Below are 19280 nucleotides of genomic sequence, written 5' to 3' on the forward strand. Positions count from 1 at the left end.
GGGAGGGGACACCCTCAGGGCACCTTCTGCTGTGGCTTCTTCCAGAGACTTCTGTCTCCCAGCTGGAGCATTTCTTTAGCTCAAGCATGAGGCTTCAGGACTGTGAGGTTCTGTACCTGCCACTGGCTACCGTGGCATGTTCGTGGAGCTGTAACTGCAGTAGATTTTGCTGTCTTTCTTAAGGGAATGGGAAGAAGGAGAGGCTGGAAGGAAAGATGAAGACTCTGATTTTTGAGTTTGACCTTTGTGAAGAGATTTGTTGTTGAACATGTGTGTGCTCCTTAAAGCCCCCACTCTTGACTTTCTTCCCTTTGGCAGACCAGTGGAAGCGAATGTCCAAAGCCTTGAGAAGTGCTGGCCATGACCTTGTGCCTGTCAAAGAAAACCTGATCGATACAATCTGGACAGATTGTCCTCAACGCCCCTGCAAGCCTCTCATCACGCTTGACCTGAGTTACACAGGTGAGTAGCTTAACTCCCAATAGGCATGTGTTGTTCCAATTGCCCTATATCCCCCTTTTGCTTTTCTCTTACAAAGGAGAGAGAAAACCAGTACCACAGCACAATGTGGTCACTGTGAATAAATCAAGAAGGTGATCAAACCTTAGCTAATGACCCCTCTGTTCTCAAAACTTCAAATAACCATTTTCTAGAAGTTGGGTGACTTCAAAACAAATCCATGGGCATCTAGAAGGCAGCACACTGTTCATATCAGTTATTAGAAAGGAGTGAGGAGCACAAGCACGATATGTTGGTCTGTGTTTGCATCATCATCCCCAGCCAAGTTAGGGACTATAGCTTTTCCTATTGTGTTTTGCAGGGCTCAGCTGGAGAGACAAAATTGTAGCCCTCCGTTCAAAAATGGCTGAGAGGAAAGTCATGTGGTTTGTGGTAACAGCCTTGGATGAAGTAGCATGTAAGTCTTTGCATCTCCTTGCTCAGTTCTTTCTACAAAATAAATGTTCTTCGTGCCTTGCAGAGGAAGAACTATGCCAGGGTGAGAGACCCTTATGAAAGCATGTTCATTAGACATCAATTAACTTCTTATCAAGTGCAGTGGTGGTAACAAGTCACAAACAGCAAGCCTGTATTTTTGCACAATGCCTCATTACACCAGTGCAGCTCCTGAGTACTGTTTTGGCCCAGGAAATGCAGCAAATCACCACCTTTGAAAAACAGCCCAGGCAAAGGGAGAAGGTCACATACAAAGCCTGAGGCAGCGTGATGGAAAGAAAAAGACCTGTGAGATTTTCTGGCTGTAAAATACCCTGATGCTGCCTCACCCATTGGAAAAATGGAGACTGTTTTCTGCTGTGGAGTCTGGGCTATAAACAAAGCAGTGCAACATGTGGCTTTGTATACATAAAGCAAGGGTGGGGTACAGAGCATTCACAGCAATCTTCCTAATTGTCACAACTTCTTAAGTCAGTCTCTACCTCTCCAGTGTTCAGCCAATGCTTTGTTTAAAACAAGTATGTCAGGGTTCAACTTGTTTTTCCAGATCATCTCAACCCAGGGTCTCACTAGAGTCTCCTCTGTGTTTGGGGCCCCAGGATGGCTGACTCCCAGCCCAGTGTGTAGGAAAGGAGAATGGCCAAAAACTGCAGTGGTTTCCCCAGGACTGCTGTTCCTAGTACTGTGTGTCGTTTTTGCAGAAATCACCAGCACACACACTGCTGTAGGGGGAATGTAAAACTGGCAGGGTGTGAGTGCTGCTCATCCTGTGCCCCATGTCTGATCTGGAAAGGTAGAAATGGAGGTGGTGTTTTCCTCACTCCAGCACTGCCGGCACAATGTCCCTGGCACTGGGTGAAGCCAACTTGATGGGGTCCGTGGGCTGTTCTGGATCTGGGACACTGAGCAAAGAGCTTTTTTTGTGAAAGAAGTACTTCTGAGAGTGGTGAATATGACTCCTCCCTGGGGAGGCCTGCATGAGCAGAGATTGTATGTCTCACCTTTTCAGGCACATCTCCAGTTAAATTACTGATAAATTGGTGCCCTGAAGTGGTTTCAGATTAAATGTCTCCAGCAAAGTGAAGCTTGGTTATGAATCAAGGGTGTTAAGATGAACCAGAGAAGGTCACAAGAGCAGCTCATTTTTGGGTGTCTGGTTGATTTCTTATCCGAAATGGGGAAGGGGAGAAGTTGTTTTTATTTTATCTAATTCAGTTCACTGTATTAAACTCCAGACAAGTTTCTGGGGACAGAAAAAGACCCACAAAGGAGATTGTTGCCTTCTTACTTCATTGGAAGTTGGCTGAGTGAGGAAGTTTGTACCCATGCAGTAAAAAGTTCTTTGTGGCTCTTTCCTGCATTCAAGTGACTTACTGCTTCCCTGGAGAGAATTAAGCTCTATTTTTACTTTCATGGCAGAATTTGCACAGTTCGATGAATACAGTGCTGGGTTGTAATTTAGGACATGTTGGTTCTTTTCCCAGCTGTCCTGCTGGCTGGCCTTATTGGCTTGAGTAACTTATTTCAGCTAATTGGATACCCTGGAGTTTTTATTTGACCCTAAAATCAGGATTTTAGAGATGCTGAACATCTACTTCCTCTCTTGACTTTGTCTGGAGTCGTGTGGGATAAAATCGTAGTAAAAATAGCTAAGACTGTACAGTCTGAATCTGAGATATTGGAGGGGGCCAAATGAGAGGCCTTTTTGGGGTATTGTAATCTTGCCTATTGTGTCTTCCTCTTACCTCAAATGTCAAAAGGATTGGAATGAAATGATAGTTTGTAACTTTGAAGTTTACTGGCTGTTACAAAGTGAGCTTTTATTGCATTGCGCAGATCAGAAAGGGCAGACCCTACCTTTTGTACACGTGTCCTTGTCTTTCCTTGCCTGTACCTGCTTTTTTCCAAGCCAGCCCTCCTTTAGAAGTTAAACACCAGTTTAAACACCCGGGAGTGTTCATACTGTGGTTCTGGTGCCATCTCCTGGCATAAATTTAGGATTGCCAGGAATGAAGCAGGCTGTGGGACAGCTGGGTGGTTGCTGGACTCACAGCCTGCACCCATAATGTCTCATTGTTTGCCTGTGTTTTTGTGAGATTATTTTTGGCTTTCTCTAATGTTGCAGAAGATGAACCAGGACTGTGATTCTTGGTGTTCTTATTTTTCAGGGCTTTTCAACCTTCGAGGCTCTGATGTCGAGTACAATCCTGTGTTTTTTGCATACGCCGTCATAGGAGTGAACACAATCAGGTGCTTGTATTCCCTTCCCCAAGATGCATTTTTCTGGGGAGAGCTGTTCTAGCAAAGTATTTGTCTTTTCAAAAACACCTATGCTTGGGTACTTTAGTGTCCTTTCTGAGTTGTTTTGTCTCCAACATTAGTTACCCTCCTCCTCTGATCAGAGCTAGAGAGGCAGCCAAGAGCTCTGCTGCACTCCTCACCACCTTGGCTGGCTTGCTGGGTGACCTAGGGCATGATGGCAGAGTTCTCTGTCTGTCACCCTGAGATAATAGGGCTTTTGGAGCTCTGGGTGAAATGTGGCTGGCCTGGACATTACAAACTTTAGGGAAAAGTCTAATTGCTGAGTCACTTCAAAACTGCAGGGACAATGCAGGAAAGTATCAGGGCTGGCTTATAACAGAAGCCTTCTTTCCTGTGACTGCCCCATATATTGAGCCTCACAGTTCCTATAGCACTATACTGAGCAAGCACACTTCCTTTGGAGGCACCTGTAAGCTGCTACCTAGATCCATCTAAGGTAAAACCTGGCTGGGTGAGTGAGTACAGGCTGTGTGAAGGTTGAGCTGAACTTTTCAACTCAGTCAAAGTGAGAGCAATGTGATACGTAGAACTACAGTGGCTTTTCTCTTTCCAGATGGTGCCCTTAAAAGTTAGAGAGTGGCTGTCACTTGCTTCTGTTACTTTCCTGTTTCAAGCACAGTGGTGGGATGTAGCCATTTTGACTGTGTCATACAAATAGAAATGCTGTCAGCTCTTTCCTCTCATTGGGGTGGCAACTCTTAATTTCAATTTGGGATTTAAACTGTGTGAACGCTGGTGGTTAAAATGACATAGGACAAAGTAGAGTGCATAATTCATGATCTCCTTTCTCCCTGAAATATTGCCAGATTTGTTTTTCCTTCGCTCCTTTACTCCAGCCACTGTCAGATGTGGTCTCACCTATTTGATCTCTGTAATTTGTTTCTCAGGCTCTTCATTGACGGTGACAGGATGATGGATCCAGCTGTGAGAGAGCACTTACAGCTTGACTCCACCCTGGAACCTGAGTTCAAAATCCAGGTGATGCCCTACAGATCTATCCTGTCGGAACTGCAGGCTGTTGGTGCAGGCCTCTCACCCAAGGAGAAAGTGTGGCTCAGTGACAAAGCCAGCTATGCTCTGACTGAGGCCATTCCCAAGGTCAGTGGCCCTAGCAGGGGAAAATGCTTTTCTCTTCTCTGCTCATTGTGGTTAGGAAGGGTGTTAATGAGGGCAGCTGGCCTCAGTTTCTCCTCTGCAAAGCCCGATGCAGGCTGGAGCAGAAGGGATCCAGCCATGCTGAGGTATCGAGGGGTTGTTAATCCTGGGGTTGCTCCTGCTGGAACTGCCCTTCCAACTTGCTAAGCCGATTTATCCAAAGAATTGTCAGCTTAAGATAAAAGTACAGTGAGAGAGGGGAGGGAAGAGGCAGCAGGGTGAACTCAGGTCACTCTGCCCACGGGTGGAGCATCAGCCTCATGTGGACAAGCAGCAAAAACTGGAAACTTGCAGAAAATTGAAGCAGGAAAGTTGAGCAGGACTTCTGGGAGAGTGCATTTGGCTTGATTTGAGTGTCTGAGGGTGAACCACCATTATTTAGTTCAATGGCTTGAGGATATCAGGGAATATGTGATGTCCTTTACTGAAGGCAGGAGGGAGAAGATGATAGTTTTTGTAGCCTGGAATCTTGTGAGGACACAGATAACCTGCAGGCACTGGTTGTCCATGCACTTAGTGCATCTGCTGAGGGACAGTTGTAGCATCAGAATAATTTCTGCACAGCTATACATGCTATATCTTGCTATCCTTTTGAACTTGCTGTCTGGGACTTCCACTGGCCACCTAATATTCTAACAGCCATGAAAGATACATGGGGAAGGACACAGCAAGTGTGGACAAATAAGCTGGTTTCCATGCATCTTGTTTACATCTCTTGTTTGATCTTGCATACATCTAGAGATTGCATTCTCTGGAATACCATCCTGTTTACAGTGATGTCTAGTAACTAACAGATACTGTGAGTAAATATACAGGTTTTTGTCCCTGTCCAGGTTTAAATCTTCAGACACCATCAATCCATTTCTAGGCCTCCTAATACAGAATACTGACAGCATAGTGTCTACGGAGCATTCAGGATAAATTGTTGTTCTTTTGACTTCAGAGTACAAAGCCCCTTGCTGTAGTTGCAGTCAATGGTCTATCCCCAGTTTGGGTGAGCTGCTGTAGTTGATTTATGTGGAGTATCCATATGGAGAAGTACAGAAGGTCTGACCTAGAGAAAGGAATATGAGTTAGAGTGACATTATTTACCCCCTGAGCGCTGGAAGTTTTGGCTGATACTGAGTCATTACAGTGCTGCATGCAATGTAATGTGTGCAATGGGGAGAGTCCCTGCCTCGAGGAGCTCTGTGCAATAGAAAGCAGGCAAGGAGGACTGAAATGTCTTGATTAAAAGCTACTTAGAGAGTCACTGAAAGAGCCAGAGTTTTTCTAGTTCCTTCTTGGCTCTCCACCACTTCAAAGCACTCCAGGCCAGTTGCTCAGCTGGTGTGAAGAGCACCAGAGCTGGAAGTCCATCTACTGTCTGTCTCCATCAGAGCCAAATATTGACACTGGCAAAAATCCATTCCATTATTAAACACAGATATGCAAACCCTTTACAGATTTGTTTACAGCTGCATGTAAATATACTTTTCACAGAAGATTAATAGTACTTACCAGTATCTATAAAGGGCAAGCCAAACTAAGAATCTAACTATTTATCCTGACTGATAAAAGGACTTTCTTGACTTTCTTGTGACTTCTTTTGTAATTTAGTTACTGCATTATGTAATGTAATTGTTTTGCTGTTTTTAAGAATTTGGAAATTGTAAGCCTGTAGGATTTATGTGAATTTAGTATTTGCAGAGGATCTACTGGGCCTTTCCTTGAATTTGAGTGATATATATTTGTATGCTGATGCATTTAAAGCAGGAAACAACATGTTGCTTGGGCTATGCTTCTGTAGGTGCTCATCCCATCTCCTCATATATAATGGGTAGAGCAGAGAACTGGGCCAAAGACTTGGTTCTTCTGATGCCAAGTGTGATGAGATTTGGGTAAGTCATCTCAGCTGGTGAATTTCTGAAGATGTGCTGAAACCAGCCAAGCATTCCTGCTAATCTAAGGACAGCTGGTGTTTGAGGAAGTGTGCAGTAGTAAGGGATCAGTTACTAGTTGTTAATGCAGGGTCACCCCATCCAAACACAGGAAAACTTTGTCTCAAACCACTGATGTAAGCTCCTTTCAGAACTGGCAGCATGTAAAGCTGAGCTTTGCCAAGGCCTTTCATGTTTCCTCGGGCCTTGATGTGTTTGTCAGAGCTGCTGATCATTGACAGTGGTGGCGCTCAGTGCTTGGTACCTGGGCTGGGTACCCTTTGCTCCCTGCTACTTGAGGGTGACTGTCAGGTAACAAGTCAAGGTGGCTTTTAGGTCGTTTCCACAGCCTAAGTTCTACCATAGCATCAGGGGTTAGTGTTTCTCATTGGTCTCTGGACCTTCAGTGTCTGTCAGCAACAGGAATATATAGCTCAGACATTGATGTAGATATATGGTATTTAGGATATGCAGGTCTTCACCCTGCTTCATGACAAGCTGTTGTTTAGTTCTTTGGATTTCCCTATGGCTGTTCTTTCAGTCGGGGACTGTTTCTCCTCTCTATTCCCCAGTGCACTTAGCTGACTGTTGGCAACCAGCATCTCACAGTGCTGAAGGTTGAGAGAGGCTGCCAAAGTACAAATTGTGGCCAGGCTGAGTTATTAAATCTGTAGGATTATGTAGTCTGACTAATCCACAAGTAATCCCTGTCCTTCTGCTGCAGGCTTACCGATACCTCACCCCATATACCCCCATCTGCATTGCAAAAGCTGTGAAGAACGCAGCAGAAACAGAAGGCATGAGAAGAGCACACGTAAGTGAAGCCTTGAGTGTCTCCTTGCACATGGCAACAGGTTTGCTTTACTTTTAGGGAAAGAAATAACATTTTCTTTTTGGTTTTAATGTTTTGGATAAAAAGCAAATAAGAATTTGGATGGCAGGATAAAAAAAGGTCTTCTGTCAGACACCTACTGCTGTTGAAGCAGGTTTTTTGCTTGTTTTGCATTCCCTTGAAGAACAACATTTGCAATAGTGTGAGGAAACAGCCTTACTTTGTGGGAAGACTGTGCAGACTTGAGAAATTTTGTTTGCAGTGTGGGCCCTTAAAGGGATATTCTTTCCCCTTTGCTAGTTCTGTTGTCTTTGTCAGTGGAGTCTTCAAATTGTTATAATTTGAATAAACACAGCCTAAATAACACACAGAAATTCTTCGACACATGGTGCAAAGCGCAGGCCAAGATGTTCAGAAGCAGCCAGTGTCCTCAAAGCACTCTTTTAGTCTTGTCATCATGACACTGGAAGTGAGGGTGATTTCCCAGGAAGCTTCAAATTTTCAAGCAAGGAATCTGCCTGTGAAACAGGTTCATCGTGGGGCTATACTTTTATCTCCTGTTAGTTTTCAAGCAGCAGTTTTCACAATAAGAGAAATTTGCCAATTGAAGCAGGGCTGGCAGTTTTGGGCTTTTCCCATATTTTCTGCAGCTTCTTGGGAACCAGTACTTCCTATTTAAACGCTTTTCTCTCTCTATTAGTTAAGGGGAAGTAAAAATAGTTGTACTGAGAAGAGGTGCTTTGTCACCTGCCACCTGAGGACAAAATTGTGCCTTGTTCTTGTACACATCTCCTGCTTCTTGCCCCTTGCATGCTGCAAGGAGAAATAAAAAAGAACAAAAATGGGGGTCATAAGGCAAGAGAGCCAGAAGCTGTGTGACAGAGACTGTGTGGTGGTTGTGTGCCCAAAGGACATGTTCTCCTGTCACATCACCAGATGTGTCGTGTGGTTGTCTTCTGCGATCTGAGATGCAAGATCTTGGCTGCTAAAGCAAAATAGTCTTGAAAGTGATGGGGGGGGTAAAGCCAGACTTCACACAGTAAGATATGTCCCAGCAGTAATTATTAACATTCGTTTAACTCTCCAGATACATTTCCAGTGTTTATATTAATTACAGGGTGCAAAACCTGAAAATACCTCTTGGATCACCTCTTAGTTTGTGTTTCTGAAACTTACAGGTTGAATTCTTTTGCATCAAAACCTGTTTATACTGAGGACTGATAAATCTTTCTCCTTCTCAATTCCCTTTTCTTGTGCCTATTTTAACGTAGATTAAAGATGCTGTTGCCCTGTGTGAGCTCTTTAACTGGCTGGAAAAAGAGGTATTGTATAATTTTTTTTTAACTTAAATGTTCTATTGCTGTGTAAAATTCTTCTTTGGCATATGCTTTTTGTTAGTCTTTATAGTGCCTTTATTAAAAGTGGGGAAACAGTTGGGGGTTTATCTGGTGGTTAAGGTTTTTTTGCGAGGATTTCAGACATGCTTTTATCCAAGGCTGAATTAAATTTTTTGAAAACATTCTCCCATTAATTTTATACAGACCAAAACTTGAACAAGTGAGAAATTACCTGAGCAGGCGTAGTGTAGTGTTGATGCCGTCTTGTGCTGGTTTGGTAGTGTAAATAATGAAATAATATTCAGCTTCATACAATACTTCGGAATTATTCTCATGATAATCAGCGTTGTCTGCCAGTATGAACAATTTGGAATTTATGAATGGGAGGTGCTGTGAAAATAGGATAAAACCAAATTATTTGTGTATTCACTGGGTTAGAAGTACACAGCGGATGTACAGAATGCCAAGTGTTACACAGCAACTTAATAAGCTGTGCCATGTCTGAGTCTATTGACTTTATTTATGGAGAAGGCTTGATGACTTCCAGAAGGTGCCTTTTTACATGTCTGAGTACCTCAAGAAATCAGCCTCAGGGGTTATAAAACCTAGCTCTTGCCCTGCTTTGCCTGTTTTCCAGTCCAGGGGAAGTTGTGTCACAGGTTTGAATCTATCAAATGCCTAAAGTAAAATTTAACACACTTTGTTTTTTTTCTGCAACTGCTTCCATTCCTGATTTAAAAGCATAAAATTTCTAACAGCATGAGTTGTTATAAGCTTAGTGTTACCTGACTTCGAAGAGATGTTGCCTTGTGAGATGTTGCCTGTGCACATCTCCATGAAGTTAGTACTGCACTAGCTGCTCCCCAGTCAGGGTTCAGAAATCCTGCTATGACTGTCTCCACTTCCTTCTTCTCAAATGCCCTGCACAATGTTGCTGGGTTTGTGTTTGTCATTACTGAGGAATGAGGACAAAAAACCTGGAAAGAAGCCACTTCCAGGGTTTCATAAGGCACAGACAGGACCCAGTGTTTAAGCATACAGGGTTTTCTTTGCTTGTTGCTGCACTAATGCAACCCATGTCCTTGTCCACCAGGTTCCAAAGGGAACAGTAACAGAAATAGTTGCTTCAGACAAAGCAGAGGAGTTCCGCAGGTAAAAAGCAAATCTACTCTGAGGAGGTTTTCTGAGTGGCTTTTTTTATCTGTTGTTTTTATTTTATTCTTTAGAAATGCATCTCACTTACAGATATATTTTACCTGAGGACAGACCTTTACTAATGGATTTATTTGAAAACTTGAAAGAGTTAGGAAGAATTGGGTCTCTTGGGAAATACAAGTCCCAGCCCACTGGATCCTCTCCACTTTCCTTTTGAGATAGCAACAAGGAGTACTGCAGGTTAGGACACTTAAATACAAGACAGTTGTTTCCTTACCACAGAGAAATGTATATTTCAACGTCAGATTTCTTCCTCTTCTGATAGAGAAGGAGCACCATTTATTTTGAGAGTTACTCACATGTGTACATCAGCAGGAGCTCTAAAATGCTTTTGAGTAAATAAGTAACAAAGTAGAAATTGTTCAGCACGTTTCTTCCTGGGTGATTTGGGCAGTGAATTTTCTTCTTCTAAGGAAAGAGTAGATCTGGAAAACAGGTTTCCACATGGCTGGGAGAACACGGCTTCAAATTGTATATTTCTTCTACCCAAATTTATTTGTCCAGGTGGCTTTTAAGGCCAAGGGGAAGGCTGAGGTGATGTGAAATTGAGGATGGGGCACTCCAGGTGCCCTAGGTGCTTGGTGTGCTCCTCTCACTTGTGCTGTAGTGATGACAATCTTTTCTTTCAGTCAGCAGAAAGACTTTGTTGAATTGAGTTTTGCTACCATATCAAGCACAGGTCCAAATGGAGCCATCATTCACTACAAGTAAGAAAAACACAGCTTCTCCTTTCAACCTTTAGCAAACATAGTTGGAATGAACTGTCTCACTTCCTCATGGAGACACAACAGAGTACTCCAAGGAGATGTTGCTTGCTTTACTCCTTACTCCTCTTTCTTTACTCCTTACTAAGTAAAGATCTTTCCCTGCTGGCAGGATGCATGTATTATGATGCTGATCTGCTCAGGGCCATAGAAAAGGGCTATTTCGGGGCTGGAAGTCTGGGAAGCATGAGTATGAAGTGCCACAACTGCTCTGAAATACATCCAGAAACAGATGTTGAGGGTTTTGTTGGAAGCAGCAAAGCTCTGTACTGTAGTGCCATTTGCTGTATACAAATCCTCTCCTCAGTATGATCCCTGGCTCAGCATGTGTGGGATTTCCATCACTGCCACAAGAAATCAGAGCCAACACATCCAAGCTTGTTGTTAATATGGTTTCTGGACTGCAGACGTGGGCTGGAGACCTTAAAACTGTGGAACAAAAACCTTTGTGTTTAACTGAACAGGCCAGTTCCTGAGACCAACAGAACGCTGTCAGTGAACGAGATCTTCCTCCTGGACTCAGGAGCACAGTACAAGTGAGTGGACAAATGGTGCTGAACTGCCATGTGTTCTTTTCCCCATGACCTCTGCAGGGTCAGCTCACATTTGCCTTGGCAAGCAAGGCAATGTGGAGGTTTGAGTAGACTGATCAGGGCTGCTGACAGGCCTTGCTGGGGTCAGGGACAAGATGTCAAAGTACAGTTCCCATCTGAGTCCCATCCATCCCCAGTGTGATGGGAGCTGTGCTTTAGCTGGTGGTTTTGGTATTAAGTTGCAGGAACAGGGAGCAGGCCTGACTGCCTTGGCTTAGCCTTGGGCTGCCTACTCTGCAGCCTGCACAGCTGGGTGAGGTGCCTACCCTGCCAGGATCTGTCCTGTGGGCAGATTTAACTGATGTTGAGGTCAGGACAAGGTGGGATGAAGAAGCAGGACAGCACTGCCCCGTGGTGCTCTCTGCCTTTTCAGAGAGACTCAGAGTCAGGGTTCCTCATCCCAGTGGCCACTTGGGTGTTGGGTATGTTTTTGGGAAGGCATCATGTCTGAAAACTCACTCAATGCTGTTTTGATGGTGCCATTCAGTGGCCTCAGTTCCTTTACTGTGGAACTCTTGACTCCATGGAAAATGAAAGAAATGATGTTTTTAACCAGTGTAAATAGATGAGAAGTGGCTTGTTCAGGAAGACGCAGAACAGGCCTGGCTGCTCCTTTGAGATGGGCTTTGTCTTTAGAGCTATGCCTTTTTGTTATGTCAGTCAGGAAGAGCTTTGAAAAAGAACCATACAGACATCCTTTGATAAGATTTTTACAAGGAGATCTTTCTTCTTCCCCTCTGATGGCCTAATTAACAATTTCCTTAGTGCCACTATGAAAAGCAGCCCTTTGGATACAGTGTAAGCTGGACATCAATGGCACTTACCACAGCATTGTGATAGGGATGCTTTGCTTGTCCCTGCTGAGAAGTTAAACCGTGAGCTCTTTGTGCCCACGGCCTGTGTGCACTGGAGAAGAGCACAGGGACAGGAGTGAGCGTTTCAAAGGGAACTCATTATTTCAAGAGCCACTGTGTTTTTGACAGCAGGCTCAAAATGCTATTTACAGAAGGAACTTAGAGCCAGTTTCTGACTTATTAGATTAACCCCTATCCAAATGCAGGATGATTTGCAGAAATATTAGCACAAGACATCCTGAAGATGAAAGGGATACTATCCTCCTTTACACTTCCCTTTTCTGAGCTGATAGCTGTCATTTTTGCAAAAGTGTGTGTTTTAAAGCTGTTGGTGAATCGCCTTCCATACAAATAGGCTAAATTTGGCCTGTTCTCAATGGACAGGTACCTGTTGCTAAACCTCAAATTAGCATCGTTTTTATGAGAAATTTAGATTCTAATTTGGGAAGAGCTTTGGGAAAGATAACAGTGTGAATTGTAAATCATTATTGCTACATCTGTGGTATTGTGTTCAGGAGTTTTTGAGATTAGGAGCAGTTACATCATCAGTCTTGTGTAGCACAGAGCAGATGACTTTATCCATTTATGAGCTTGGTTGGTTTGCTGCAGTGTGACTGGGTTTCCTGTGCAGTCTCACTTTGATCTTTCTTTTTCCCCCATCCCTTTGGTTCCTGCATCTTTGTTTGCCTCTGAAGGGATGGTACAACAGATGTGACCAGGACAATGCATTTTGGCACACCATCTGCCTATGAAAAGGTAAGTTGGGATCACAGTGTGGATTGTGATCTGATTCTTATTATTAAGAGATACTTAAATTAGTAATGTATTCTATTGCTATGTAGTCAAAGTTCTCTATGGAATTACCATTTATTTACCAGTGTGTGGCAGCATTTGGACAAGCACTGAAAAGGAGACTATCATACTTCAGACTTCCAAAATATAAACTGCTTTAGAGAATTGACACCTTTCTATCTTAAAATGCACAGCTCTCATCTGCAAAATGACTTGTTTCCTCTAGGAAATAAGAAAGTCAGCAGACTGAGGATAAACATTACTTTTGTCCAAGAAGGGAGCCAGGGGGTCTAATTTAGTGCAAAGCTCAGTGTCTGGTGCAAGGCTCCAGTCAGATTATGCCTAGCTTATGATATAAAAAATCAGTCTCAGACTTACCTGAAAAGGTCTGTATTGGAAATTTAGCAGTGTAATTTTGTTTATTTTAAGTTGCTTCTTTAACTTTTTATTAGTGTTAAGTAAAACTAATTTCATTATTACAGTTCACTTAGTGACAAAAATATGCTGTAGGGTATGCCCAGGAAGTAAAAGTACAGCCACAAAGAAAATCAGTCACGTAGATCAGGTGAATGCTGCTGCTAAACCTGCAGTCTGAGTTTGTGATAGTCTCTGTAATTACTGGAGAGGGGTCTTCAGGGTGATGTAAACTCCTTCTGCTCATGGTTTGGTTTGGCATTACCAGCCACACAAGAGCATGAGCAAGCTTTTCCATATCCTTTGCAGTTGGCTACAAGATGCATCCTCTCTTTCTGTTCTTGGGGAATACAAAGCTTTTCCTTTCTCTCTTTACTTACGGCACACATTTCTTTGACAGGAATGCTTCACATATGTCCTGAAGGGACATATAGCTGTGAGTGCTGCCATCTTCCCAAATGGAACCAAAGGTGGGTTGGTGAGCTGGAGTGTTTTGACCCTCTGAAGAACCATTAAGTGGTCTGAGAACAGCGTTATGATTGACAGGTCTAGGCAGATCAGACAGATGTTGATATAACTGTGTGTTTCCATCACAAGAGCTTGGATTCTGGATTACTGATCCCTTCTCTCTCAGCTTCAACCAGTGCTGAAAATTCTGAGGCAGGCAGTCTGAAGGATTTTGGAAGTGCTCTGGCTCTAGGGTGATAGTGACATTCATCAGTCAGTGGCACTCTAACAAATGTGCTTGGAGATTGTCTTTATTCTTTACTAATGGCCCTATCAAAGTGAGAGGTCACTTTCCAGCTTCTTAAGGACTAGCTAATTCTCTTCCAATTACTGTGGAATCTCTTGTATCAGTGGGAAAATACATGGGAATATGACACACAAAGGAGCTGGTTTTATTTTGTGCAGGAGAAATTGGGACGTATCATCTACCTCTGGTGAATTTGTTCCAGAGTAATTTTCTCCCTGGTCACACCTTATACAAAACCAGCTCTTTTTAGAGATTTCTTCAGTTTGCATTTTTGGGTAAGAAAGTTAAAAGCAAGTGCACAGTGCTGTAAGAAACCCAAACTGAAATTGAAGGGTATCTGAACTTGGATACATGGGCTTGGTGTTCTCATGCAGGCAACAGAAATTCTGTGCCACCTAGATGAAAGTGTGTGAAATGAATGACCTTCCAGGCAAAAAAGTCTGGCTGATTAGTCCACCAAATACAATTGGCAGGTCTCTTATTTTCAGTTCAATAAATGCAGCTCCTTTTAAGACAGGTACTGAATTCCCTATGGGACTTTTAACCATTAGATTATTTCCTGAAAATGTCAGTAGAACAAGCAGCAGTGCAATGTTACTGTTACAACCATCTCTTGAAGACCTGTGTAAGGAAGAGAGAAGGGTTCTTTAGCTGAGAAAAGGACTGAATGTCAGAGTTGCCAAATCTACCCCGTAACTTCTAGCCATCCAATGACTTGCTTTCTTTGTGGGTGATGAGGCTTTTTGAGGGGGTGGTGGTAAGTTTTTTTTGGTTTTTTTTTTTTTTGTTTTTTTTTTTTTTTTTTTTGTTTTTTTTTTTTTTTTTTTTTTGTTTTTGTTTTTGTTTTTGTTTTTGTTTTTTTTTGCATGTTTTCCAGGTTTGAACCTTCAGTGTGATTTTCAGTGTCTCTGAGGGAGCCTGACTTAATTAAATTCTTTCTTCTTGTCTGTCTACAGGTCACCTTCTAGACTCCTTTGCCCGCTCTGCCTTGTGGGACTGTGGCTTGGATTACCTGCATGGGACAGGACATGGAGTTGGCTCTTTCCTAAATGTACACGAGGGTCCTTGCGGCATTAGCTACAAAACCTTTGCAGATGAGCCCTTGGAGGCTGGCATGATTGTCTCTGATGGTATTTATCACTGGTGATTCTCTCTGGTCACTGGGGAAGGACCAAGCTCTTTAAGATAAATGTGACACTGATGTAAAGAAAAGGCTGCATCAAAAGCTCTGGGCCTGCCTCCTCAGCTTGCTGTTTTAGTTGTCATTTAAGCTCTCTAGGTAAAGACCCTGACATTAGCTTTTCACCTTCCATGAAGCACCTTTGCAGTGGGATGCTGCAGGACTGATTCCTGCTCTCTACAGCACAGGCCTCAGAAGAGCTGTGCTGACCAGCTGGCTCTGGCATACTGTGGAAGAACTGGCTGCAGTACAAAGTGGACACCAAGCTTTCAGGAGCTAATCCTGTCTTTGCTATGGGCTATTTGAGGCAGCTGTTAAATCTTTGCATGCCTTATTCTTCCAGTAGTAAATTAACAGCCTGCTGGGGTTTGCTGAGAGACTTACATTCCTTCAGGGCTGCAAGGTCATCTCAGGAAGTCAGGGAAACAGTCTCTAAAAGAGTGTTTTGAGGAAGGGGTTACCCACCTGCTTTTCATGAAGACATTGGTATTTTCAGAGTTTCTGGTATTTGAACACAAGTGTTCTGTGCTCTCCTGAATTCCAAGGAGATTCTGAAGCTTGCGGGCTGTCTGTCTTGTTTCTTCTCTCTTTGAGAACTTTTGCTGTCACCTTGCTCGGGGCTTTTGTGCAGATTTAGTAGCATCAGAAATTTGTTTGCCTCTGTGGTTGCCTGATGTCAAGATTGCTTAGTGACTTCAGTGGACTGAAGACATAGAGGGGAAGTTTGGCCATAGGGAATAAGTACTTGCAGAGTGCAGCAATGTGGCTTAGTTAATTACTGTCTGTTTCTGCAGAGCCTGGCTATTATGAAGATGGGTCCTTTGGGATCCGAATAGAAAACGTTGTCCTTGTCATCCCTGCTGAAACCAAGGTGAATGACCTGCTCAAGATGCACCTTTCTCCATGACTTGCTGGTTATTAAAATTAAAGTACTGGAACTTGATGTGGGACCATGCTGCAGACAGTTAAATCCTGCTGAAGATTCCTGGTCTCCAAAACCCCTTATTGATGAACACTGGTTTTAAGTCTCCCTTGATAATGCGAGCACAGAAGACAGTTTTGCTTCTGCAGAGTTTCCATGGTTGAAATGTGTGTGTGAGAGTTGTTTTAAATTGTTTTCTGTCTGTATGTTGAAGCAACTTTATTCAGCCCCTTGGAGTCATTGCTATAGAATGGGTTGATCTCAAGTTGGGATTTTCCTCTCTGGTAGGGAGCCATCAGTGGCAGTAGAAACAAAACTACAGGCAGATTTTGACACTGTAGTTACCAGTCTGGCTGGGTTATGCTTTTAGAAATGCCAGACTGAAAATGATCATATAGTCATCAAGCTGAAGTCCTGTACAATTTTGACCTTTAGAGAGGGACCATTGAAAGAAGTAACTAAGGTTTATATCGAGATTCTTTGCTTGAGCTGTAAGAAAAATATTGCTGTAAGTTGCTACTCTCTCATCTGAATGTTACCTTGGTTATTCTGTAATGATGACATAACCAAGGAGTAAGTGTAATCGGGGTGGAGCTATTTCTAAAATTGTACAATCTTTGTCTTTCTGCTGCAGTACAATTTCAAAAACAGAGGCAGCCTGACCTTTGAACCCTTAACCCTGGTTCCAATCCAGACGAAAATGATTGATGTTAATTTGCTGACAGAAAAGGAGGTAAGTAAAACAGGTTTGCATTGCCTTCTTTGCACTAGAACCAGCTTATTTTGTTCTGTTTGCTAGAACCACTGGCCATTGTTCATTTTCATAAATCCAGAGAGCAATCCTGAGCACTCTGACTTATTTTTAAGCTTGAAGTGAGGGGGTGAACTAAACAAGCTTTTCAGACGTCCTTCCAATCTATGTTATATGATGAAGACAGTGAGGATCCCACCAATTATGTTGTTTTGGTAGTTCCCTTAATATGATACTTGCTGCTATCATCTCTTTTCCTACTCCTGCCTTGATTTGCTTCTGGCAAATGTCTGTCTTACCAAGCTGTCTCCCCAAGGACAAAAATGATGACTGTCCCATCTTGTTGTCTGCATCTGCTTGTGACCAGTCCCATTCAGGCACGCCCCATTGCTCAGTACACATGAGCTCTGAGCAGACTTCTGTGATACCTGCTCAGCAGCATTTATTTCCTGAAGAGCTTCATACTCTAAGCTTTCTGTCTCCCACTACCTTCTCCATGGCATATTTCATCCTGTTTTTCTACTATACTCCTTATTTTACCTCAGCACATCCTCCTTTTTGGAATGATAACCCTGTTTTGCATTTCCATTTCCTGAATAGGGTTGTGAAGGGTACCAAGATCTGCCCTAGGGTTACCTGTTCAGATCAATAGGGCAGCTTGTGCCACAGGAGTGCATTGTCCAGTTATAATTTTGCAAAGCTATTTAGTAAATTGTGCCAAGGTACTCACTGGAGTGAGTGATTCAGACTCACTGGAGGCAGTGATTTGCAGAGACTTGACTTGTTAGCTGAAATGACTCTTGGCTCCTCTGAAAATGCAGGACGAATTCCTTCAGTTCCTACCCTCATCAAATTTACAAGTCACTTCCATGTAATAGAGATCTGTCTCTTCAGGACAGGATTCCAGCCCAGCCTAACAGCTCAGACCCAAAGAGCACAAGGGCCTACAAATGTTTTTGGCTGTACATAACTTGTAAGGTCACAAACTCTCTTCTTTGTTCCTGATGAATGCCCTACCCCTCCCTTTCTCCAGTGTAACTGGGTGAACGAGTACCATCAGAAGTGCAGGGAAGTGGTTGGAGCAGAGCTGGAGAGGCAAGGCCGGCACGAAGCTCTTCGGTGGCTCCTCCGGGAGACGGAGCCTCTGGCCCGAGTTCAGTAGCACCAGCAGTACCTGTGGTGTGTAGAACATTGGGAGAGCTCCGTGTTCCGGTCATCTGCGTCTTCCTGGAGCTCGGCACCACTGGGAGGACGTTCTTCAATCAGCATTTGGAAATCAGGAAGGGATTTCATGTAGTGTTTCTTGCCCCACAGCACGTGCGGGTAATGTGGGGCTGAGGAGGGTTACTGTCTGAATAAGTGTTTTGGGGGGAGGGATTGAGCATAGAAAACAAACAATAAATAAGCACGTTGCCTTTGAAACAGAGGTCTTATTTCAATAATGGTTCTAAGAGGCAATACTGGAATATTTTATACTGTCTGGTTTTTCACTGTGAAAACTCAGTATTTTTGCATACTTAGGTTCCAGTTGCTAAGATGTTACCCACACAGCAGGACTGATTACTGAATAAAAGATTCCAATCTGCTGTTTGCTCCATCTGTCTTCTCTTGTCGTCAGTAGTATGTTGGGTTTGGCAGCTTGAAGAAGGACAGGAACCTCATCTTTCCACCCTTATGTGTGCATCTAACTCAGACAGGGAACAAATATATTTAGGACTGCCTGGTGCCAGGCACTGGGCAGAGGTTATGGAGAGAGCTGGCAGGAGCAGTCAGTTCTGATTTGTGACAGGTCTTGGAAGGATATGGAGACACTCTGCAGAGGTTTTGTGTGTGCAGAGCACTCGGGCCAGTACTTCTGTCTATTGTTATGTCTTACTTGTATAGCCCATGGCAGTGCAGGATGCGTGGGCAGTATCATGAAACTGCAGCTCTTCCTGGACACAAAGCAATTAGTAAGTTAAAATAAATAAATATGCCCACAATGGACAGAGGACGAACTCCGCGGCGGGGTCAGCGCGGCCGGGCCGGGCGCAGCGACACCTGGTGGCCGAGCGAGGTAGTGCGGGCTGAGCGGTTTCCTCAGGCATTGCCGCGCTCACCTCAAGTGTTTGATCAAAACTCAGCTTCAGTATCCGATAATAAAGGAGCAAGCGGGTAACAGCAAATCAAATTCCTGATATTTCAAAGAAATTTTCTGAGCAAATGGAAATGTTTGTGTACATAGTTTTCTTTCCCTCTTCCCCCCGCCCCCAGCTTTTTTTCCCCCCTTTTTTCCAAGGGGGTGATGAAACAGAAGTGCAATAAGTGCTTTAAAAGGTCAATATCACCCCCTCCCAGCTACTGCAGTCAGGTACACGTATTTGAATAGTCAAATGGTTTCTCACCACCCTCTGGAAGCAGCAGCTTTCAGCTCAGCTGTGTCTGCAGCAACCCAGTTCACACCTCAACCACTCCCCGGTGTCTCACGAGTATGTGCTGCCGCTTAGAACGGGCAAAACCTTTCTGCCGAAGGAACCCGTTGC

The 19280-nt window shown here is 43.5% G+C and overlaps 1 protein-coding gene across 3 annotated transcripts in view; it reads left to right on the top strand.

Annotated features, from left to right (window-relative positions):
- Positions 1 to 18355, top strand: part of XPNPEP1 (X-prolyl aminopeptidase 1) — a 31378-nt gene extending 13023 nt beyond the window's left edge. For all 3 annotated transcript variants that reach the window (XM_053983485.1, XM_053983488.1, XM_053983486.1), the window contains 15 exons: positions 319 to 462; positions 821 to 916; positions 3123 to 3204; positions 4164 to 4374; positions 7075 to 7164; positions 8454 to 8504; positions 9613 to 9671; positions 10364 to 10441; positions 10963 to 11034; positions 12641 to 12701; positions 13552 to 13621; positions 14862 to 15035; positions 15880 to 15956; positions 16642 to 16740; positions 17792 to 18355. In XM_053983485.1, the coding sequence (XP_053839460.1) occupies positions 319 to 462; positions 821 to 916; positions 3123 to 3204; positions 4164 to 4374; positions 7075 to 7164; positions 8454 to 8504; positions 9613 to 9671; positions 10364 to 10441; positions 10963 to 11034; positions 12641 to 12701; positions 13552 to 13621; positions 14862 to 15035; positions 15880 to 15956; positions 16642 to 16740; positions 17792 to 17920 (1493 nt within the window). In that variant the 3' untranslated portion in view covers positions 17921 to 18355. The remainder of the gene's footprint in view (positions 1 to 318; positions 463 to 820; positions 917 to 3122; positions 3205 to 4163; positions 4375 to 7074; positions 7165 to 8453; positions 8505 to 9612; positions 9672 to 10363; positions 10442 to 10962; positions 11035 to 12640; positions 12702 to 13551; positions 13622 to 14861; positions 15036 to 15879; positions 15957 to 16641; positions 16741 to 17791) is intronic.
- The last annotated feature ends 925 nt before the right edge of the window (positions 18356 to 19280 follow it).

This window comes from Vidua macroura, chromosome 8 (assembly GCF_024509145.1).
Source record: "Vidua macroura isolate BioBank_ID:100142 chromosome 8, ASM2450914v1, whole genome shotgun sequence".
In the NCBI taxonomy this organism is placed as follows: Eukaryota; Metazoa; Chordata; class Aves; order Passeriformes; family Viduidae; genus Vidua; species Vidua macroura.